At 37.1% G+C, this 22807-nt stretch overlaps 1 protein-coding gene across 1 annotated transcript in view; it reads left to right on the top strand.

Moving 5' to 3' along the window:
* RHBDL1 (rhomboid like 1) overlaps positions 1–22807 on the top strand; it is a 180439-nt gene that overhangs the window by 140772 nt on the left and 16860 nt on the right. Inside the window, exon 5 of the mRNA XM_053695256.1 lies at positions 12466–12578. Within this exon, the coding sequence (XP_053551231.1) occupies positions 12466–12578 (113 nt within the window). The remainder of the gene's footprint in view (positions 1–12465; positions 12579–22807) is intronic.

Below are 22807 nucleotides of genomic sequence, written 5' to 3'. Positions count from 1 at the left end.
ACAAGAGCGTGCCTTAGGGATCCTCATTGCGCCGGTGTGGCTGTGCAGGACTTGCTTTGCAGACCTTGTAAGGATGTCATTGACTCCTCCTTGGAGGTTTCCTCAGCGTTTGGACCTTCTCCATCAGGGTCATTTTTTTTTTACCAAAATCTAGATTATCTGAGGCTGTCTGCGTGGAAATTGAACACCTAGTTCTGTCAAGAAGAGGTTTCTCTGACAGGGTCATTGATACTTTGATTCAGGCCCATAAGCTGATTGCTAGACGTATTTACCGTATTTACCCTTTCTTTTTGGTTGAGAAGTGTCATCCATATGGCATATTTGGAGGCGGAACGACAGCCTCCTGTAAAAATCACGGCTCATTCTATACGTGCAGTTTTGTTCGTCTTGGGCCTTTTAAGAATGCAGCGTCTATGGAGCAGATCTTTAAGGTGGCCACTTGGTCTTCGTCACATTCCTTTTCTAAGTTTTACAAATTTTATGTTTTTGCCTTAGCTGAGGCTTCCTTTGGGAGAAAAGTGCTTTAAGTGGTGGTGCCTTCAGTTTAGGTCTGCCTACCTTGCTTTGTCCCTCCCTGTTCATTCTGTGTCCTCTTTAGCTTGGGTATTGGATTCCCAACAGTAATAAATTAAGTGTGGACTCTCAGTGCCATTAGAAAGAAAACAAAATTTATACTTACCTGATAAATTATTTTATTTCCTGGCAGGGAGAGTCCACGAACCCGCCCTGTTTGTTTTGTCGATTTTTGGCGGCAGTTGTTTCCTTTTCTTCCGGCCCCTCTATTCCCCTGGTGTTTCTCTTACTTTTCCCTTTTGTTTCGTTTGAATGACTGGGGAAGTGGGAGAGATACTTAAGCTTTGGCTGGGGTGTCTTTGTCTCCTCCTGGTGGGCAGATGTTCTTTTCCCAACAGTAATGAATGCATTAGTGGACTCTCCCTGCCAAGAAAGAAAAGAAATTATCAGGTAAAAAATACATCTACGTGTTATTCTCAGACTAATTTTTTTCTTTGAACTCATTATTCAATCTAGCATTTATTTAGTGTTTATTGTCCCTTTAATTTAGATGGGCTCACATCATGTGTCATCTAGCTGTTAGTTGTGCATTGCTGCTCCTCAAACAAAGGATACTAAGAGAATGAAGCAATAATATAAGTAAATTAAAAAGTTGTTTAAAATGGTATTCTCTCTCTGAATCATGAAAGAAAAATCGTTTAACATAGGTAACCATTTTAAAATTACTAGGGTCAGAAAAATTCCCTGATTTGTTGTAACTGTGAGAAGTTTTACTACAGTTTAGTAACCAAACTGAAACAGTGTATGATCCAGTCACTCCAATGGCCAACTGGGGTTGTTACTTTTTGCGTAGCGACTTCCTTTTAGCAAATTGCATAGGGTCGGAGCCACAGTTTTCAAGAATAAAATGCACAAAATTAGGCAAAATTAATCATTCTAATTACATTGCACGTTTTATATTTACTATGCATAATTAAATATTTTATGGTGGATATTTTGTTAATGTCCCTTTAAGATCATTAATGGTACTGGTATGGATTTGTGGTTATACCAAGCATATTTATTTAGATATCTGAATAAATCATTACATGCTGAATAAATGTTCCTAGCTTGACTTGGAAGAAATATGCCCTCAGCACTGATCACATTGCAAATCTTATTTTGAGTTGTATGAAATATATATACATTTTTGTGCTTGTTTCCTGGTAACTAAATAAAAACCTATTTCTTTAAATAATCATTATACTTTTATATATAAAATGCCAGGGTTTTAGTACATTCCTGAGTGCACAATCTCTTTATATTAATTGTCTTATTCTTTAATTAAATTCTGTCTGTCTGTTATCCCATCCTATTCTGCAATGAGTATCCCAAGGCCACACATGCTGTCGTCATGGTAACTAATAGGAAAAGCAACTTGGCACAATAATTCTACCCCTCTCAATACTAGATTTTCCCTCATATCCATCCCCTGATTACAGCAAAGACAAATTTTTTATATCAGTGATTATTTGAACCAGCATTTAAAAATTGCCTGTAGACAGGCAAATGACCAAAATTCACAACAGATATTATAATAGGCCAGTCCAGCACCAACAACTTTAAAGGGATATGATAGTCCAACTTCATTTTTCATGATTCAGGTGTACTATTTACTTAAATTATTAAATATACTCTGCTCTTTTGGTATAGTTTGTTGAAGAACATACTTAGGCAGGGTCAGGAAATTACATGTATCTTGAGCACTATATAGCAGCATTGTTTGTAACAGTGTTGGATGGTCCGATTTTGAGACATTTGTCACTCTTTTCCTCCTGCCTCTCTTCTCTATATAAAACCTGCCCAGAAACATCCAGTCAAGCTCACAGACCAAAAGTTTCTCCCCAAAAACTCTTCAGCTCTTCAACTCTGCCCATAGCCCATTCTGGTGTTGCCTGTATCCTCTAACTCCACCCACAGTCTGCTCAGTCCCACCCCCAGGATACCAAACCTCACAGTCCCAGTTACTGCATTGAAAATGCTGGTAATGTTTGCTTTGTTGCCCCAGTATCACGTGCGGATTGGCTCCTCCAAATAAGACGTGGTTGGGTTTGGCCATTGAAAAACAATTATTGCAAAAATCTTCACAGTCAGCTGGTATGTTTATTTATTGCAAGACTACAGAAAAGATTGTAATTACAAGGTACTTTGTGTCCCTTTCACAGCTATTTGCCCAAGGCATGTTGGGTGATTACTAAAATTGTATATTTCAACTGAGCAAAGAAATAATTGAGATATACATCCCTCCACTCTCATATCTGCAGAAACTTCTGAAATGTCTTTTAAGACATAGGATCATGTACAGCCTTGTCAAAATATTATCAGCAGCTATGGGCTGTATTTTGTTTTGTTTACAAATTCAGCAAATAGCTGGAGTGTAAATAATTCCAATATTATGATGGTGCTGACACTGCAGCTATCTATAAATTATAAAGTTTTATAGAAGCTGCTGGCTATTTGCTACAACAGATATTTAACTTAAGAGTGTCTATTTTGGAAAAGTATTTTAAATAAAGTCATCTGTGCACATAAAGGGACAGTAAACACCTTGTAAGTTCAAGACCTTTCCGTATAACATATCAACCAAGTCTTAATGTTTTTAAAACAGATTAACATTCTTTTTTAATGCAATTATATTTAATAGCTAAACCCCACCCATCATTTGCCTTATTTGGAGCCAATCTGTGCTTTAGTCTTAGTCATAAACACCTAAATTACAAGTTTTGCGGTACGGCTATACCGCAGAAAAATTGTCCTTTGTGCGCGGAATGGCAGCTCACCCGTATTACAAGTCGTGGCGGAGCGGCTATACCGCTATCATTTTAGACTGTACCGCAACTCTCCATTCAACACTCAAAATATGGCTTTTGAGTATAGACTATTCAGCTCACCCGTATTAGAGGTTATGCGGTATGGCTATTACGCTAGTTTTATAGCTTATACCGCTACAATCCATTCCATGACCAAAGACAACCAGTAGTTATGGATTTTCCAAAACAAAAATGTTTCACAAAACTCATAACAAAGTTACAAAGTACACCAACACCCATAAACTATCTATTAACCCCTAATCCGCCATGCCTCTGCATTGCAAATACTATAATAAATACTATGTTCAAATCAGCTAACAGGATTTCAGTAGCTCTCATCCTATTGGCTGATTTGAAAATTTCAGCCAATAGGAATGCAAGGTACCCCAAATATAAAACGGGTACCTTGCATTTAATCTTCAGTGTGCGGCAACGATCGTATGAAGAGGATCCTCCACGCTGGATGGCTCCACGGCTGCCGTTTCTGCTTTGCGGCCGCCTTCGCTCCACGCCGCCTTTGCACTGGATGAAGATGGAGCTGCCTGGAAGAAGACCTTCACCTTTATTTTTGTGGGTGTTTTCTTTCCTAGGATATGGTGAGTCCACAGAATCATCAATTACTGTTGGGAATATCACTCCTGCCCAGCAGGAAGAGGCAAAGAGCACCACAGCAAAGCTGTTAAGTATCTCTCCCCCTTCCCACAATCCTCAGTCATTCTCTTTGCCTTCAGTGCAAAGAGGAGGTGAAGTTTTTGGTGTCTGAAGATTTTCACTTCAATCAAGATTTTATTATTTTGAAAGCCAGAGTTGGTTTGCTCTGATCTTTCCTCTCATGATAGGGTCTAGCTGTGTTCTACTTTAGTCTCTTCAGTAGGGCAGTGGTGATTTTCAAGCAGTTAGGAACTTGCGAGGTGGGCCTCACTGCATTTTCCTGACAAATTGCTGCCCTGATATAGAAAGCCAGAGTAAATTTACTCTGTCATTTCTTATTTCCACTGATCTCTGTGAGGAGTGGCTTCCTTTCATGCCGGGTGAGCTGTCCTCCTGCCGGACAGTTAAGGGTGCAGGCAAGTGCCATTTTTGGTTTCTTCTGGGAAAGAACTCTGGCACTAAAACAGTTTTAGTCTGCACTTAAAATGGGACTTTTGCATTCATGAAGTTAAGGATTTAGAAAGGCAGGGAGCAGGCACTGTGTGACGTTCGAGAGATTGATTTTTCATAAGTACTTAAGAATCATTGGTGGCTCAGTATGTTTTATTAATGTTTTGTCACTGTTAATCCGGTTTTTAGAATGAAGCCGGTCGGACTGTGATTACATGTTTTATCACGTATAGGCTGGGAAATTTTATGCTGGTCTGATTAAGAAAAAATGATGGCCGCTGGGACCGCCACTGACATCATAGGAGAGGCGGATCCCTTTCTGAGGAGGCAGTGAATGCTAAAGTGCGCAGTTTTCACTTTTGTGACACAGCTTGTAGCAGTTACCTGTGAGATCCTCGGCATCAACGGAGAGACATTCTAGAGGTCCGGAGCTGCTGCGATCAGTCATCAGAGTCGCAATCAGCTCCGCGGTGCAGAGGGGGCAGGTAGACGCCTCAGCAATATCGCTGAGGTGTAGAGGGCAGTAATAAGAGGTTTTTTTGGCTTCCAAAAGAAGGTGTTTTAATTTTTTTTTACTTTGGGCAATTCAAATATATATATTGATTTTGCAAGGTCTGTTCTATATCCCTATTAAGGGATTTTGATTGCTTTGGAGATTACTATCTTAAAGAGACAGTATTTGAATATAACATTTTTTCTTTTTAGTGTGTTAAATTTACTTGCAATATGGACCAAGAGTATGTGCCTTCTGTAGAGTGTAAAACAAGAACAGAACAGGCGCAGCCCGATTAAAGTGTAGCAAGATTTAATACAAGTAAGTGCGCTAAGACTAGTGGCTACTTACAATGTTAAAAACATAAAAATGCATATAAGGAAAAATATTCCAAAGGAAGACTGCAACTGTAATTCCACTGTTCAGAGAGACAATCCAAAATGCGAGAATCCACATCAGCCATAATAGGAAACCAAGTGTGGTAGTGACTTGTGGAATAGACCTCCGTAGTGCGTGGAATAGAGTATTGAATATACAGTCAGTCTTTTAGAACGTTAGTCTCTACGCGTTTCGTCTGAGATCGCTCAGACTTTTTCAAGAAGACTATCTAGTATATGCCACAGCCTTCTCCTCAAGCGTCCCAAACTTTATCGTTGTCACATGCAGTGCCCTGTGGTTCCTCGCAATCTCCTGGAGGAGTATATTTGCATGCAGAAATTGCTGCCCAGGTTTCCTCGGCGGTATCTGAGGCATTAGCTGCCATTCCCATGCTTCAGGGAAGACGCAAGAGGAAAATTAGAGAATCAGATCGTAAGGTTTCTGATCCAGTTCAGGCTAACCAAGTTGTTCTTTCTCATAAGTCTGAAGAGGAAGATACTTCAGTAGCCTCTGAGGGTAAGATCTCAGATTTGGATAGTATAATTCCTTCTTCTGATGCTGAAGTTGTTTCCTTCAGATTTAAGCTTGAACACCTTCGTGTTTTGTTAAAGGAGGTTTTGGCTACCTTGGATGACTCTGATACCCCTGTCATTGTCAACCCTAAGAAATCTAGCAAATTAAATAGATACTTTGATGTCCCCTCCTCTGGGGAGGTGTTTTCTGTGCCAGACCGTGCTACGGAGATTATTGCCCAGGAATGGGAGAGACCTGGAATTCCTTTTTCTCCCTCTCCTGTTTTTAGAAAGATGTTCCCGTTGGCGGACTCCATTAAGGAGTTGTGGCAGATGGTACCCAAGGTGGAAGGGGCGATTTCTACCCTGGCTAAGAGAACTACTATTCCTATTGAGGATAGCTGCTCTTTTAAGGACCCTATGGACAAGAAGCTGGAGGCTTACTTAAAAAATATGTATAGTCATCAGGATCTCCAATGGCAACCGGCAGTGTGTATTGCTACAGTGACAAGTGCGGCACCTATTGGTTTGACGTTTTGTCTGAGTCCCTCCAAGCAGAGACTCCTTTGGAGGAGATACAGGATAGGATTAAGGCCCTTAAGTTAGCCAATTCCTTTATTACTGACGCCTTATTGCAGATCATTAAGTTGGGAGCCAAAATATCTGGCTTGGCAAAATTGGCGCATAGAGCGTTATGACTGAAATCTTGGTCAGCAGATGTTTCCTTTAGGTCTAAGCTTTTGGCGATTCCTTACAAGGGTAAGACCTTGTTTGGACCGGGTTTGGCAGAAATTATTTCCAATATCACGGGTGGTAAAGGATCTTTTCTGCCACAAGATAGGAGGAATAGGCCCAAAAGGACGTCAGAGTAATTTTCGTTCCTTTAGTAACTTCAAAGGTAAGTCTTCCCCCTCCTCTACCAAGCAGGAACAGTCCAAGCCTTCTTGGAAACCCAGTCAGTGTGGAACAAGGGAAGAAATCTAAGAAGCCCGCAGCTGAGTCTAAGTCAGCATGAAGGGTTTGCCCCCGATCCGTGATCGGATCAAGTGGGGGGCAGACTCAGTTTTCTCAAGCATGAATATGAGATGTCCCATATCCGTGGGCCGTGGGTTACAAATTAGAATTCAAGACCTTTCCTCCCAGGGGCAGGTTCCACCTCTCAAGATTATCTGTAGACCAGATAAAAAGAAAGGCGTTCTTGAAATGTGTACAGGATCTTTCCCTCCTTGGAGTGATAGTTCCAGTCCAAGTACAGGAACAGGGTCTAGGGTTCTATTCCAATTTGTTTGTGGTTCCCAAAAAAGAGGGAACTTTCAGATCTATTCTAGATCTAAAGTGTGTCAACAAGTTTCTCAGAGTGCTGTCCTTCAAAATGGAGACTATCCTTTCCATTCTTCCTTTAGTGCAAGAGTGTCAGTTCATGATGACCATAGACCTGATGGATTCATATCTCCATGTTCCCATTCACAGGGATCATCACAAAATTCTGAGATTTGCCTATCTGGACAAACACTTTCAGTTTGTGGCTCTTCCATTTGGCCTCGCCACAGCTCCCAGAATTTTCTCAAAAGTCCTGGGAGCTATTTTGGCAGTAATTCTGTCTCGGGGAATTGCAGTGGCGCCTTATCTGGATGACATTCTGGCTGAGGCGCCATCTATTCAACTAGCAAAATCTCACACAGAGATCTTGTTGTCTTTTCTTCGTTCTCACGGATGGAAGGTGAATTTGGGAAATAATTCCCTTGTTCCGGCTACAAGGGTGGTTTTCTTAGAAACCATTATAGATTCCCTATCAATGAAAATATTTCTGATGGAAGTCAGAAGAGCCAACAATTCTTTCCTCTTGCCTATCTCTACATTCTGCTGTATGGCCATCAGTGGCCAATGTATGTAGGTAATTGGTCTGGTGGTGGCTTCCATGGACATAGTTCCCTTTGTAGAGTTCTCAAATGGAATCGAGCAGTTATGCATGCTCAGTCAATGGAAAGGGGAATATGCAGATCTGTCTCAGAAGATAGTTCTAGATCAGTCGATGAGAGACTCTTTCTTCTGTGGTGGCTGTCTCAAGAACATCTGTCTCAGGGGACATGCTTTCGGAGACCCTCGTGGGTGATTGTGACTATGGACGCCAGCCTGATGGGCTGGGGAGCAGTCTGGGACTCATTGAAGGCGGAGGGACTTTGGTCTCAGGAGGAATCTGCTCTCCCCATAAACATATTGGAGTTGAGAGCGATCTTCAATGCCTTGATGGCTTGGCCTCAGCTGTCCTTAGCCCGGTTTATCAGGTTCCAGTCAGACAGCATAACCTCAGTGGCTTACATCAACCACCAGGGGGGAACTCGGAGTTCCTTAGCCATGAAGTAGGTGGCTTGAATCATTCAGTGGGCGGAAGCTCACAATTGCAACTGGGAAGCGGATTTCCTGAGCAGACACTTTTCATCCTGGGGAGTGGGAACTTCATCCGGAATTGTTCTCCAGGTTAACCATCAAATGGGGGGTCCCGGAATTGGATCTGATGGCGTCTTGCCAGAACGCCAAGCTTCCAAAGTACGGTTTGAGGTCAAGGGATCCTCAGGCCTTCCTGATAGATGCTCTGGCAGTTCCTTGGAACCTCAGGTTGGCATACCTGATCCTCCGCTTGCTCTCCTTCCACGAGTCATTGCTCGGATCAAGCAGGAGAGAGCGTCAGTGATTCTAATAGCTCCTGCGTGGCCTTGCATGATCTGGTATGCGGACCAGATTAGTGCGATAAACATAGGTGCAATTTACTCTGGTTACATTTATAAGAAGCAATACTAGACCAGATGAATAGGTAGAGGGTCCTGCCTGTAAGTTACCAACTGTTGTAGATCATCTTGCACGGGGGTGATTTATATGGCAGCTGGGCTTATGAGCTTAGATGCTAAGGTGGTGCAAGGGGAATTGATTAGATAAGGAGAGGAACCTTGGTAAGAAAAGGTTATTGTCGATCAGGGGTATCAAGCTCGTTGTATCTGGGGGGGCCACTGGCCAAGTGTTCTTCTGCTATGGGGGCCACATGAACAGAGTGAGTTCTCTGGAACTGGATATAATATAAACTGGAAGTGACATTTGTAGTAGTGCAGGATAGAAGCTGTAGTCCACAATAGACATACATAGTGTATATTTATATTGTGCCAAGTGAAGTGATCATTCTGGAACTGAATAAAAAGTGACATTTATCCAAGCAGTGCATAATGTGAGTCTATACTGGACAATGCTTGTCTTTATCTTTAACTTGTGTGCCTGTATAGATCATCAACTTGTTACACCTTTTAGAACCCTGAAAAAATTGATGGGACTGAAATAATAATTTACCTAATAAACAAGGGAGGGCCGAATTAAACCATCTTGAGGGCCGCATATAGCCCCAGGGCTGGTACTTTGAGACCACTGCTGTACATTGCATTCACCGTGAATATCCCTGAGCGATTTTTGAGTAATATGGCGACCTTTCCTAGTATTAATTGATATGAATTTATAACGAAGATGTTTCATGTACATATAGACTTTAGTATCTTCCATTTTCCATGTACTTGCATTATGCATATTCCTTTTATAGATATCATATTAGTCTTCCAAATTATAAAAAAATATCTAAAAGGTAGCACTCACTGCCCTATTGCATTACAAAAACAAAACAGTAGGGTGTCATGAAAGGGGGTGTTTAAAGTTAAGAATAGTTTTGGAGGAGCACGTTCGTGGTTAGGATATTAGTGGTGCAAGAAGATCGGGTCAGCCATTTTGGGTGTTTGCTGTGGGAGAGAATATTTTGATGTGGGATAAGGTCAATCATTGAGGTACTTAAATGGATATGAAACCCACATTTTTTTCTTTCATGATTCAGATAGAGCATGCAATTTTAAGCAGCTTTCTAATTTACTCCTATATTAACTTTTCTTCTTTCTCTTGGTATCTTTATTTGAAAAAGTAATGTAAGATTAGAAGCTGGACCATTTTTCGTCCAGCAACTAGGTTGCGCTTACTGATTGGTAGCTAGATTTAGCCACCAATAAGCAAGCGCTGCCCAGGGTCTGAACCAAAAATGGGCATGCTCCTAAATTTATATTTCTGCTTTTTCAAATAAAGATACCAAGAGAACAAATAAAAAAATGATAATAGGGGTAAATTAGAAAGTTGCTTAAAATTGCATGCTCTATCTGAATCTTAAATTAAAAAAAAATCGTGTTTCATATCCCTTTAAGGAAGGTGTAATCACTGTTAAGGTTAATTGTAGTGAAAGCATTGGGACTATGCCAGTATAAATAATTGGCTTGGGGGAGATAGCTGTTAATTGTAGTAGAGGGCATTGACACAGTAGCTGTTAACACTGCCTTTAACAATATTCATGAGGAAGGTTACTGAAATTAAAGGTGTCTCTTAAGTAATAGCAATTTTTATGAGCTGCTTAAAGCGACACTGAACTCAAATTTTTTATTTCATGATTCAGATAGAGCATGACATTTTAAGTAACTTTCTAATTTACTCCTATTATCAATTATTCTTCGTTCTCTTGCTATCTTTATTTTAAAAACAGGAATGTAAATCTTAGCAGCCAGCCCATTTTAGGTTCAGCTCCATGGATAGCGTTTGCTTATTTGAGGCTTACATTTGCCCACCAATAAGCAAGCATAACCCAAGTTCTCAACCAAAAATGGGCCGGGTCCTATACATCACATTCCTACTTTTTTAATAAAGATAGCAAGAGAACAAAGTAAATTTGATAATAGGAGTAAATTAGAAAGTTGCTTAAAATTGCATGTGCTATCCGAATCATGAATGAAAAAAATCGGGTTTCATATCCCTTTAAGGAAGGTTTAATCACTGTTAAAGTTAATTGTGGTGAGAGCATTGGGACTATGCCCAGGGGTCAAGTCGGGTGGGAACGGAGTTCCTGCACTATTTTTGCAGGTGGAACTAAGTTCCCTCTGGACAGAGAACAGAAATGCTTCAGTAAACACTGCTGCTGCTGGCGGGAGGAGCTGGAGCACAGTCTGGTTAGAGGGATAGTGAGATCCTCTAGTAATGGGCAGTAACATTTCCTACAATACACTAAATGCAAGTCTGTCAGTGGTCCTGCTGTGTGATCACCCCACAATGTGTGGAACACATGGTGCTTACATTTCTGTGTGGCTTGCTCTGGGGTTATTTAGATCCCCACAGCAGAAATAGGACTATTGCACCTTAAGTGGGTGAGACTCTGTGACAGAGGAGGATTCTCAGACCCAAAGGTAACCATTCATCCTTTCCCTGGATTTAATTTGCTTTCATTAACCAAAGCGTATAGATTATATACATATAAATAAAGTGTGTGTGTATATATATATATATATATATATATATATATATATATATATATATATATATATATATAAAACAATATCAATTGCGAGGGGGGGGTGGAAGTCTTGGTGAGTTCCCACACTTTGTTTTGTAGGACTTGACCCCTGACTATGCCTGTATAAATAATTGGCTTGGAGGAGATAGCTGTTAATTGTAGTAGAGGGCATGCACATTTGAAAACCAGTGGTCTAAGCAAAGCACAATTGTGCATATCATGTTATGCTTTTTCTCTACAAACATTGAAGTGAATGTTAATCCTAGCGTTTCACAAACTCTAGGATTGACTATTGAAACAAATAAAGGGGACTTTCATTCATGACGTATAAAATACTTCATCTAGAAAGCTTCTTTATTTGTTTCAACCGTTCGGTGATTTGAGCTGCTAACAAATGCCACAGCAAAAAAATGTTTTCATAAGAGGTGACGTTTTCACCACTTAGCCAATAGCAGTGCGGTAAGTATCTTATACTTCATGAATGAAAGTCCCCTTTATTTGTTTCAATAGTCAATCCTAGCGTTTGTGAAACGCTAGGATTAACTTTCACTTTAAAGGGACTGTCTAGTATTAATTAAACTTTCATTATTCAGATAGGACTTTTAATTTTAATCAACTTTCCAATTTACTTTTATCATCAAATTTGCTTTGATGAATGTTTTATATATTCATTCCATTCGTTCTGGCTATGAGTGAATTATGGAGAAACTTATTTGTTTTTACTGCAAATAACAAAAAATCTTTTCTGCACGTCGGTCTGTTATAATTTAAATACTCTCAAACTTTTTAAGAATTTTGAATCCTGAAAAGGATAATACACTAAATAAGATATGTTTGTGATGTGTTCTCTTACTTAAAGGGCCATAATAGTTATAAATGTTTTAAGACTATTGACCTGACTCTTCTGTCTAACTCCTGCAAAGAAGTGCTGCTCACAGAACCGCGGAGCACTGCTAGTCTTCAGTGGCAACCACTGTTGATCCAAACAGCAGCGCTAATTGCACATCTGAATTGTGCAACTAGCGCTGCTGATTTGATAAGCAGGCTGGTTCTGATTGGGTGCTCTGCGGATCTTGTGTGGCACTTCCCTTTGCAGGGTTTAAACACACAGTAGTGTAGGCTCAATAGTCTTACAATTATATGCTCTTATGATGAGCTAGAGCATGTAACTTTTCTACTATTTTTGCCCTTTAAGTTCATGTAACCCTGGTTATCTGTTTTTTATATTGTAACAATAATATGTCTATTTTGTGTTTCTGGCAGTTTAGAGCAACTGGGATTTAACACCCTTCTACAACTGATGATTGGAGTCCCTTTAGAAATGGTGCACGGAGTGTTGAGGATCAGCTTCCTATATCTTGCTGGGGTTTTAGCAGGTATGTTCATTAAATCCCTTATGTATTTATCAAAAGGATGATATTCAGTAGCTAAGCTTTTGTAGACACCCTAGGGAAACTGCTAGGAGATATAATAATTTAAAAACAGTATTAGTTATATTTGTAAAATGTGTTCTGTGACTCTCCAAATAAAAATAAAAATTGTAAATGTTCCCCTTTATGTGACAAGGTTGTTATTATTATTTTTAATTTAAAGGGACACTAAACACAATTTTTTTCCTTTAATGATTCAGATAGAGCAGGCAATTTTAAGCAACTTTCTAATTTACTCCTATTATCAATTTTTTTTCTTTGTTCTCTTGCTATTTTTGGTTGAGAACCTGGGTTATGCTTGCTTATTGGTGGGTAAATGTAAGCCTCAAATAAGCAAGCACTATCCATGGTGCTGAACCTAAAATGGTCTGACTGCTAAGATTTACATTCATGATTTTCAAATAAAGATAGCAAGAGAACAAAGAACAATTGATAATAGTTGTAAATTAGAAAGTTGCTTAAAATTGCATGCTCTATCTGAATCATGAAAGAAAAAAATTGGGTTCAGGGTCCCTTTAAAGTGATATGAACCCCACATTTTGTTTCATGATAGAACATGCAATTTTAAACAACTTACCAGTTTAATTCTATTATCAAATTTGCTTTGTTCTCTTAGTATCTTTTGTTGAAGAAGCACAAATTGCACTACTGGATGCTAGCTTAACAAATCAGGTGAGCCAATAACAAGGGGCATACAGCCACCAATCAGCAGCTAGCTCCAAGTAGTGCACTGCTGATCTTTAGCCCACCTAGGTATTAGGAATGGGCGAATGTTTAGCAACATTCAAAATTTAAAACAAATTTTTATACGTTTGCCCATTCAAATTTTAAATTTAATATTAGTTTTCCAATTTTAATTAACATTTGGTAATATACGTTCAAATATTCAAATTGTATGTTTTCTTTCTGTTAGCTATAACATTCGATTTCAAATTAATTTATGCGATTCGAAATTTCGATATTCGATTTCAATTCAAATTAATGTATGGGATTTGAAATTTTAACATTCGATTTTGAACGTTCTTAATATATTGAATAAACACATTCGAAATTCGAATGTGTATATTTGAACTATTAGGAACATTCGAAATCAAAAGCAATCAAAAGCAAAATTTGAAAATAACATTTGATTTTCGAATCTTAAAGAAATTTTGTTCTTATTGATATTCGATTGTGTAAAACAAATTTACAAAGGAATATTTGTTCTAACATTTGAATTTCAATTTAGCCACATTCGAACCATCTCTACTAGGTATGCTTTTCAAGAAAGGATACCAAGAAGTAAATTAGATAAAAGTAAAATTGGCAAGTTGTTTAAAATTGCATGCTACATTTAGCCACCAATCAGCAAGCACTACCCAGGTGCTGAACCAAAGATGGCCGTCTCGAAAGCTTTACATTGCTGCTTTTCAAATAGATACCAAGAGAATGAAGAAAATGTGATAATAGGAGTAAATTTAAAAAGTTGCTTAAAATTGCATGCGCTTTCTGAATCATGAAAGAAAAAATATGGGTTCAGTGTCCCTTTAATGTGTTTATATGTGTATATATGTTGGAAAAATGGTGCTGATAGACTTGCTTGATGTATGTACTGTATATGTGTATATTTTGTGTATAAAAATATATATGTGTATAAAAATATTGGCACCTCTGCATTTCTGTCAGATAATGCACCACTTCGCTCAGAAAATTGTTGCAATTACAAATATTTGGGCATTCTCATGTTTATTTCTTTTGTTTATATTGGTATGACACAAAAAAAGTGGAGAAAAAAAAGCCAAATCTGACACATTCCAATCAAAACTCCAAAAATGGATGGGACACAATTATTGGCATCCTCAATTTAATATTTGGAAGCACACTCCTTGTAAAAATAACTGAAATCAATTGCTTTCTGTAACCATCAATGAGTTTCTTATACCTCTCTACTGGAATTTTGGACCACTCATCTTTCACCAACTCCTCCAGGTCTCTCAGATTGGAAGGGTTCATTTTCCCAACTGCTGTTTTGAGATCTCTCCACAGGTGCTTTATGGGATTGAGATCTGGACTCATTGCTGGCCAGTTCAGTACTCTCTCCAGTGCTTTGTCTTAAACCATTTCTGGGTGCTTTTTGACATGTGCTTTGGGTCATTGTCCTGCTGTAAGACCCATGACCTCTGATGGAGACCCAACATTCTGACACTGGGCCCTACATTGCACCACAGAATTCTTTGGTAATCTTCAGATTTCATAATGCCATGCACACAGTCAAGACATCCAGTGCCTGAAGCCGCAAAGCAACCCAAAAAACATCAGTGAACCTCCACCATGTTGGACTGTAGGGACTGTATTCTTTTCTTTAAAAGCCTCATTTCTTTTTCTGGAAACAGTAGAATGATGGACTTTACCAAAAAGCTGTAATTTTGTTTTGTCTGTCCACAGCACATTCTCCCAAAAGGATTTTGGCTTCCTTAGTTAACTTTTGGCAAACTCCAATCTGGCTTTTTTATGTTTCTGTGTCAGCAGTGGTGTCCTCCTGGGTCTTCTACCATAGCATCCCTTTTCATTCAGATGGCGACGTATAGTGCGAGCTGATAAATTTGTACCCTGTGCCTGAAGGTCAGCTTTAATTTGTCTGGAAGTTGATCAAGGTTCTTTATCTACTATTCGAACACTCCTTCATTGCACTCTTTGATCAATTTTTCTCTTTCGTCCACGTCCAGGGAGATTAGCTACAGTGCTATGGGCTGTAAACTTTTTGACAATGTTGCGCACAGTGGACACAGGAACATTAAGATCTCTGGAGATGGACTTGTAACCTTGAGATTGTCCATACTTTTCCACAATTTTTGTTCTCAAATCCTCAGACAATTCTTTGCTACTCTTTCTCTTCTCCATGCTCCGTGTGGCACACAGAGACACACAACAGAAAGTTTGAGTAAATTTTTCACCATTTTAACTGGTTGCCGGTGTGATTTCTATATTATCAGCACCTGTTAATTGATACAGGTGAGTTTAATTACAAATTACAGGAGCGTCACAAACTTGGAATGCTATTCTTACAATTTTGAGAAGGTTGTAATAAGGAAAAAGAGAAAGAAAAGCATAAACTGGCACACTTGTTGGGGGATAGTTAAACAATTGGGTGCTGTGTGGTAGATGGGTGATTAAAACATAACTTTTAATAAATGTTTTCTGAAAAAGCAGTTGCGAAACGCGCGTCAGGCGTTCACACTGCTCCTCTTATCCTGGTATAAACAATAGTTTACTTGTTGGCTTTTAAGGTAATATTTACATAGACTAGCTTCAAATACTAGCTTAATATATTGATTGTTCTAATGGAGCTAAATTGTTTGAGAAGCCCTTAGGGCCCTCTAATCCTATTGTTGATTCTCCGTTTAGTCCTTTGTAAATAGTTAATCCAAATACTGTTAGAAAGCTTACTACTAGTCTATGATAAAAGAAAATATCGTTACCTGAGTACTACTGTTGATTTCTTTCGCTACAGACTGATTGCTGTATCGATGATAAGAGGAGCCAGTGTGTCTATTGTTGACACTTTTTAAGTACTTTTATTTCATGGCATAGTCAATTTTTATTTTATATACATTTATTAAAAGTTATGTTTTAATCACCCATCTACCACACAGCACCCAATTGTTTAACAATCCCCCAACAAGTGTGCCAGTTTATGCTTTTCTTTCTCTTTTTCCTTATTACAATGTTTATAACATTAGCATAAGGCACTGCCCACCTCTAAGTACATAGGTTTATTGGAGGGAGATTTGTGGGGATAGCTTAAACCCCCCTCTCTTCCCTAGGGGTCTTAGGGATTTCTCATTAATTTTGAGAAGGTGCCAATAATTTTGTCCAGTCCATTTTTAGAGTTTTGCGTGGAATGTGTCAGATTTGGCTTTTTTTCTCCACTTTTTGTGTCCTACCAATACAAACAAAAGAAATAAACACAAGAATGCCTAAACATTTGTAATTGCAACAATTTTCTGGGCGAAGTGGTGCATTATCTGACAGAAATGCAGGGGTGCCATTTTTTTTTGCCCATAAATGTATATATGTGTGTCTGTGTATATATATATATATATATATATATATATATATGTATGTATGTGTGTGTGTGTGTGTATGTATGTGTGTATATATATATATATATATATATATATATATACAGTATATATGTGATTCCAAGTAATAGATCCGCACTCGCTGGACTTTCAAAAAACAATAGTTTATTGTGTACAGTGACGTTTCAAGGAGCCTACTGTCCACTTCATCAGACTAGGTGTAGTCACGTGAGCGGCTGCATCAACACATTTGTGATAACTGACAGCCAATGTTGTTTTGAATGGATATACTAGTATAGGCACTGGAGAAGATTTTTTTAAAACCTGTTATCAAATAATACTTTAAAAATACACTTATATAACTAAAGGGACTATTTATACTAAAACGAATAGTTAGTTGGATACTATGAATTAGAATTTGTATTGCTTATCTGGGTATTATTGGACCATAAGAGATCACGTGAGCAGTTAAATATATACATTGGCAATCCCTCTTAGTATTTTAATATTGGTGACAGCTCACAATATTTGAATCCAATACAGAAAAAAACACTAAGACTTTGGTTATATAAAGTTATACAATAAAACAAATACATATACAGGTGGCCCTCGTTTTACAACGGTTCAATTTACACCGTTTCAGAATAACAACCTTTTTTCCAGTCATGTGACTGCTATTGAAAAGCATTTTCGAAGCAGTGCGCTTATTAAAATAGCCATTAGGTGGAGCTATCCGCTTGTTTTGCAGCAAAACCAAGCAAGCTGAAATGAATCAGTTTAACCAGACCTGAGCTATTGAGCAGATTTCAAAGGAACAAGATCTTCCTGTCTATAAATCAGTCCAGATTGGAATGCATAGAAATAACTGTTTGCAGTAAAATGCAAGGGAATTCTGTGTTGTATGATTATTTTATTAGGTGTATAATGCTGTTTAGCAAATGTTTTTGTTCATTTAACTTAGTTTAATTATATATTCTGTGTTGTGTGATTATTTTATTAGGTTTATAATGCTGTTTAGCATATAAAGTCTTAATTTCAAAGCTTTAAAAATAATGTATTAGGTGTTACTTATGACAATTTTGAGAGGGGCCTGGAACCTATCTCCCTCGCTTCCCATTGACTTACATTATAAACTGGGTTTCCATTTACAACGGTTTCCATTTACAACCATTCCTTCTGGAAGCTAACCCCGGCATAAACTGAGGGCTACCTGTATTAAAAAACCCATACAATCTATACTAGGTCTAATGGATAGTCTCACCTGGCCATTTGGAGATTGTTACTGATTAGGATACTAATAGATACTGTGAAATTACATTATCAATAAAATGTTATAGAATGGTACTTAGAACAATACCATCTCGTTATTTCCAGCTTTATAATAATCTTTAAATATTAAAAAACAGATATGAGAGTTACTGAATGATTTAAAACACTTATTGTGTTTCCAAACATCATTTAGGATGTCTAAAATAAAAAATGCTTAAAAAATTATAATAAAATAATTAGAAAATAATCCTGATTCATGGTAAAAATCTACAGGATAATATTTCTATTCTAAGTATATGTCATGTAAAATAAATATATGGATCAGGGCATAATAATCTTAGAATGGTTTGTATATATACATAAATAAATTAATAATTTAAATAATTCTTAAAAGAGCAATTTAAAAGTTAATTTCAGGTTTTCTTATGGAAAATAATTTTAGCATTATAAATATGTTAAAACATCAAATTAAAAAATTCACATTTTGGACTTTCAAATATAAAATCCTAAAGACTTCATAGTTTGCTATCATAAAAACTAGACAGATTAATTGATATGAACTTCAATTATTTTTCCAAGAATGCTGCTAGGTCTATATCTTTTATTTAGCCCTTGTGGCGTTAGGGTCTTCGTTGTGTGTATCCAAAAGGTTTCTTTTTTTCTTAGAGCAATTGTTCTGTTTCCACCTCTTTTGTGTGGTTTCCCTTTGGTAAAGAATGGTACCCCTGAGACATTTAGGGTCTTTGTCGAATGTTGTGTACTTTTTTATAGTGTAATGAAAGATTATGTGATTTCTCTCCCATTTTAATATTAGTAATGTGCTCTAACAATCATTTTTAGTATGGTCTAGTACTACTAAAAGCACAAGAACAATTACAAGGTCACAATACAGAGTTGTGAGGATTACAGACTTACCCAAAGTGCATAACTGGAGTGCTCCCCTGCAGTGCCATACACTTACCTCATAGGATTGAGATTTTGTCCTGTAAGTAGGCAATTTCAGAAATAATATCCTGGATGTATTTTTGATATCTACTTAAGGAATTCAAACATATTATGTATAGACTGAATTTATAGATCTACCACCTTTCTATATTCTATGGGACTGGTATATTAACCAATTGCAAGACTTTCAACAAAGTTTAATTTCCCTTAGCAAATTATCTATATTTCAATTTAAGATTATAAGGTTGTCTATAAGAAATAGTGCTACCAAAATCCATTTTTTCTGTTTCATATATATATATATATATATATATATATATATATATATATATATATATATACCGTATATATATATATATATATATATATATATATACACATATACATACACTGTATATAAACAGCAGGCAGGCCAGCACTCACGGTTAACATTTCATCCACCCAGGGTGCTTCTGAAGTATTGATAGTAGTGAAGAAAAGGGATGCACTCGCTTGGATTTTCAAAGTTACCATTTGATGACATTAAATGGTAACTTTGAAAATCCTGGCGAGTGCATCCCTTTTCTTCACTACTATATATATATATATATATATATATATATATATATATATATATATATATATATATATATATATATATAAATATATATATATATATATATATATATATATATATATATATATATATATATATATATATATATATATATATATATATATATATATATATATATATATATATATATATATATATATATATATATATATATATATATATATATATATACAATTAAATACAATGGACCCAGCACTCACTTTTCATCTGTGTATTTATAAGTGATGTTTCGAGGAACAACCTTCACCTTCCTCAGTTCTGAAACGTCACTAATAAATAGACAGATGAAGAGTGAGTGCTGGGTCCATTCTATTTATTTCAAATAATATCCACCCAAGCACCCTCAAGTTGTTTGGAATGGAGTGAGAGTGCACTTTAGCTACTGAAAAACAATTGCATTATAGGATGTTAATTTGTTTTAAACTTATTTAGTCTTGGCTGATATGCCCATCTATAGCAACACAACAGAAATGTTTTGTAATTACAAGGTGTTTACTGTCCCTTTATTTGAGAGTTAAACTGATTCCACTGATTCGGTGGATGAGGATAGTATCCATGAAAAAGCTGCTTTGGTGCACCAACATGTGTCAGATATATCCTGGCGTCACTAGAAGGGGTTGTCCACTTTACCACATTGCATATAAAAGATCATGGAGCAGAACTTAGTTTGGTGATTATAATGCAGCTCCGTTTTCCATAAACAGAATGTTTGAGTGCTTTTATTAAGAGTGAGAAACCCTGAGTGACTGAGAAGTTGACTATTAATCTAAGTTTTAAACTTTTGTTTTATAAATCTTTTGGAATAAATTTTAAGAATAGTACCACTTATCTGCTGATTGTGTGATTGTAAGATAAAGGAGCTCAATCATAAGAGTCATTTGAGGTTCTAGGTTATGGGAGTACATTTCCCTTGGGTTCCATAGGGATTTCACATTATTGCCGTATAATTCTCTCTTGTTTATTTGATTTCTGAGTTGACACATCTAACAAGTTGGTCTTTTAAATCAGATTACAATTAAAACAATGACATTTGTTTCAACATGTTCACTAGATCATAGTTGCAAGAACAGCATTTGTTCACAGCGACTGTATTACTTTACAATGTTTTATTTTAGTGCACAATGCTGTAATAGTTCTTTGTTAGTGAATGCTACATGGGTGAGCCAAGATAAATGGAAATTAAATCATACTATTTTCCATATCTTAGCTCTATTTATTTTTTTATAAGGATAATACTGTATATGTGTAGGTTGATTCTATACCACCTGAAAATAGGAGGCTTTCAAATTATGTGTATTCCTTTTAAATGGTAAATAATTCTTCAATGGTGAGTCTACTAAGCGAGCTTAACCAATAAATGGAAATTTATTTCAGTATGATTTAACTTCCTTTTTTAAGTCTATAGGGTTATCAACATTTCTGAACTTTCCACTTGAGTATCATAGTTATAATATATTGTATTATTGCAGATATTAAAGCGATGGTAAACTGTCCCCTTTTTAAAATCAGATCTGGAATGTTAGTGATATTTTAAATGGAGTTTAATTCAGCAACAGATGTAATGAAGATGTGCTGTAGCTTACTTTTTAATATAGATATGAAATTCAAATATCCTGTGCTCTGCCTCCCAATTTTTTCAAAGTTTTTCTGTGAGCTTAAGGTTTGAAATGTTGTCCAATCAGCACTCTCCCCATATGACACTTTTATTGTAGCTAGAGTGTTGATTAGACAGGGGTCGCCAACCTTTCGGCCCTCAGGGACCACTAAACAAACAATTTTGAATCCCGTGGACCAGTAACATGATTTTTTTTTAAAAAGGTACAAACCTCTATGTGTGTATGTATATATATATATATATATATATATATATATATGGGGTGTAGTGGGTTTTGAGAAAAGCGCCTCTATAGAGATCTATTCCCACATTCCCTGTGAATATTAATATACAAATATGTGTATCCTTTGTTGAAGAATTATCAATAGGATATATTGAGTGAATAGTAGGATAAGGTATAATGCTGGTTGTCAGTTGTGATAGGTACACTCAATTCTGTGTTTTCACATATATTCCATGCATGTATTACTGCGTACAGGTAAAAACACAATAAAAGTAACAAGTCCAGCCACAATTAAAAAATATATATAAAAAGGAGATGTTGCGAGTGGAAAATGCTTATCACACTTTATCCAGTAGGTATTGCACTTACTAGAACCAACCTCAATCGTATGAGGTAAGTTGCCGCCTCTTGTAAGTGGGAAACTTCCGGAAAAGGTGTAGGTAGATGCCAGGCCGTCTCTTTTGTCTTCTCCTCTCAGAGTATGGATTCTGTGTTCTGTATCTTTTTCTTCTCCTCTCAGAGTATGGAATCTGTGTTCTTTATCTTGCCTTCTCCTCTTAGAGTATGGATTCTGTTTGCTGTAGATGGAGAGTCTCCAAGTTCCCCGCAGTATTCTGACACACCTCCTTGCTTGCAAGTTTCCCACTTACAAGAGGCGGCAACTTACCTCATACGATTGAGGTTGGTTCTAGTAAGTGCAATACCAACTGGATAAAGTGTGATAAGCATTTTCCACTTGCAACATCTCCTTTTGATATATATTTTTTAATTGTGGCTGGACTTGTTACTTTTATTGTGTTTTTACCTGTACGCAGTAATACATGCATGGAATATATGTGAAAACACAGAATTGAGTGTACCTATCAGAACTGACAACCAGCATTATACCTTATCCTACTATTCACTCAATATATCCTATTGATAATTCTTCAACAAAGGATACACATATTTGTATACTAATATTCACAGGGAATGTGGGAATAGATCTCTATAGAGGCGATTTTCTCAAAACCCACTACAGCCCATTTTTCTACTGGAGGGATATCCTAGGACATCCTCCCTTTACCTGAGACTCACGGCTGTCACTACTGAATCCCCATTCCACCCTATTATTTAGTTCACTCTTTGCGCAAACTAAGTTCTGCAGGGCCTGGTCCCTAACAGAACACCCCCCCCCCCCCCCACTATAAATATATACACACCCACACATATTGTACATAACTGGTATAACTATAGCTACGTTTGCATTATGTATATATTTACACATTTTTATGAATTATTTTTTGGAATTAACTAACTGAATGACAGAATTGAGAGAATACTTCCAAATGACAGATGAAGGGTGAGTGCTAACTTTTTTGAACTGGAAACAGAGAGGCAGAAAATGGGAACAAAATAATTATGTTTAAAAAGAACCACAAGTCTTCCAAGTTACCTCCCCAGTTA

Source organism: Bombina bombina, chromosome 11, assembly GCF_027579735.1.
Source record: "Bombina bombina isolate aBomBom1 chromosome 11, aBomBom1.pri, whole genome shotgun sequence".
Taxonomy (NCBI): domain Eukaryota; kingdom Metazoa; phylum Chordata; class Amphibia; order Anura; family Bombinatoridae; genus Bombina; species Bombina bombina.
The sequence above is the reverse complement of the archived record's forward strand: the minus strand, read 5'-3'. Positions and strand labels throughout refer to the sequence as shown.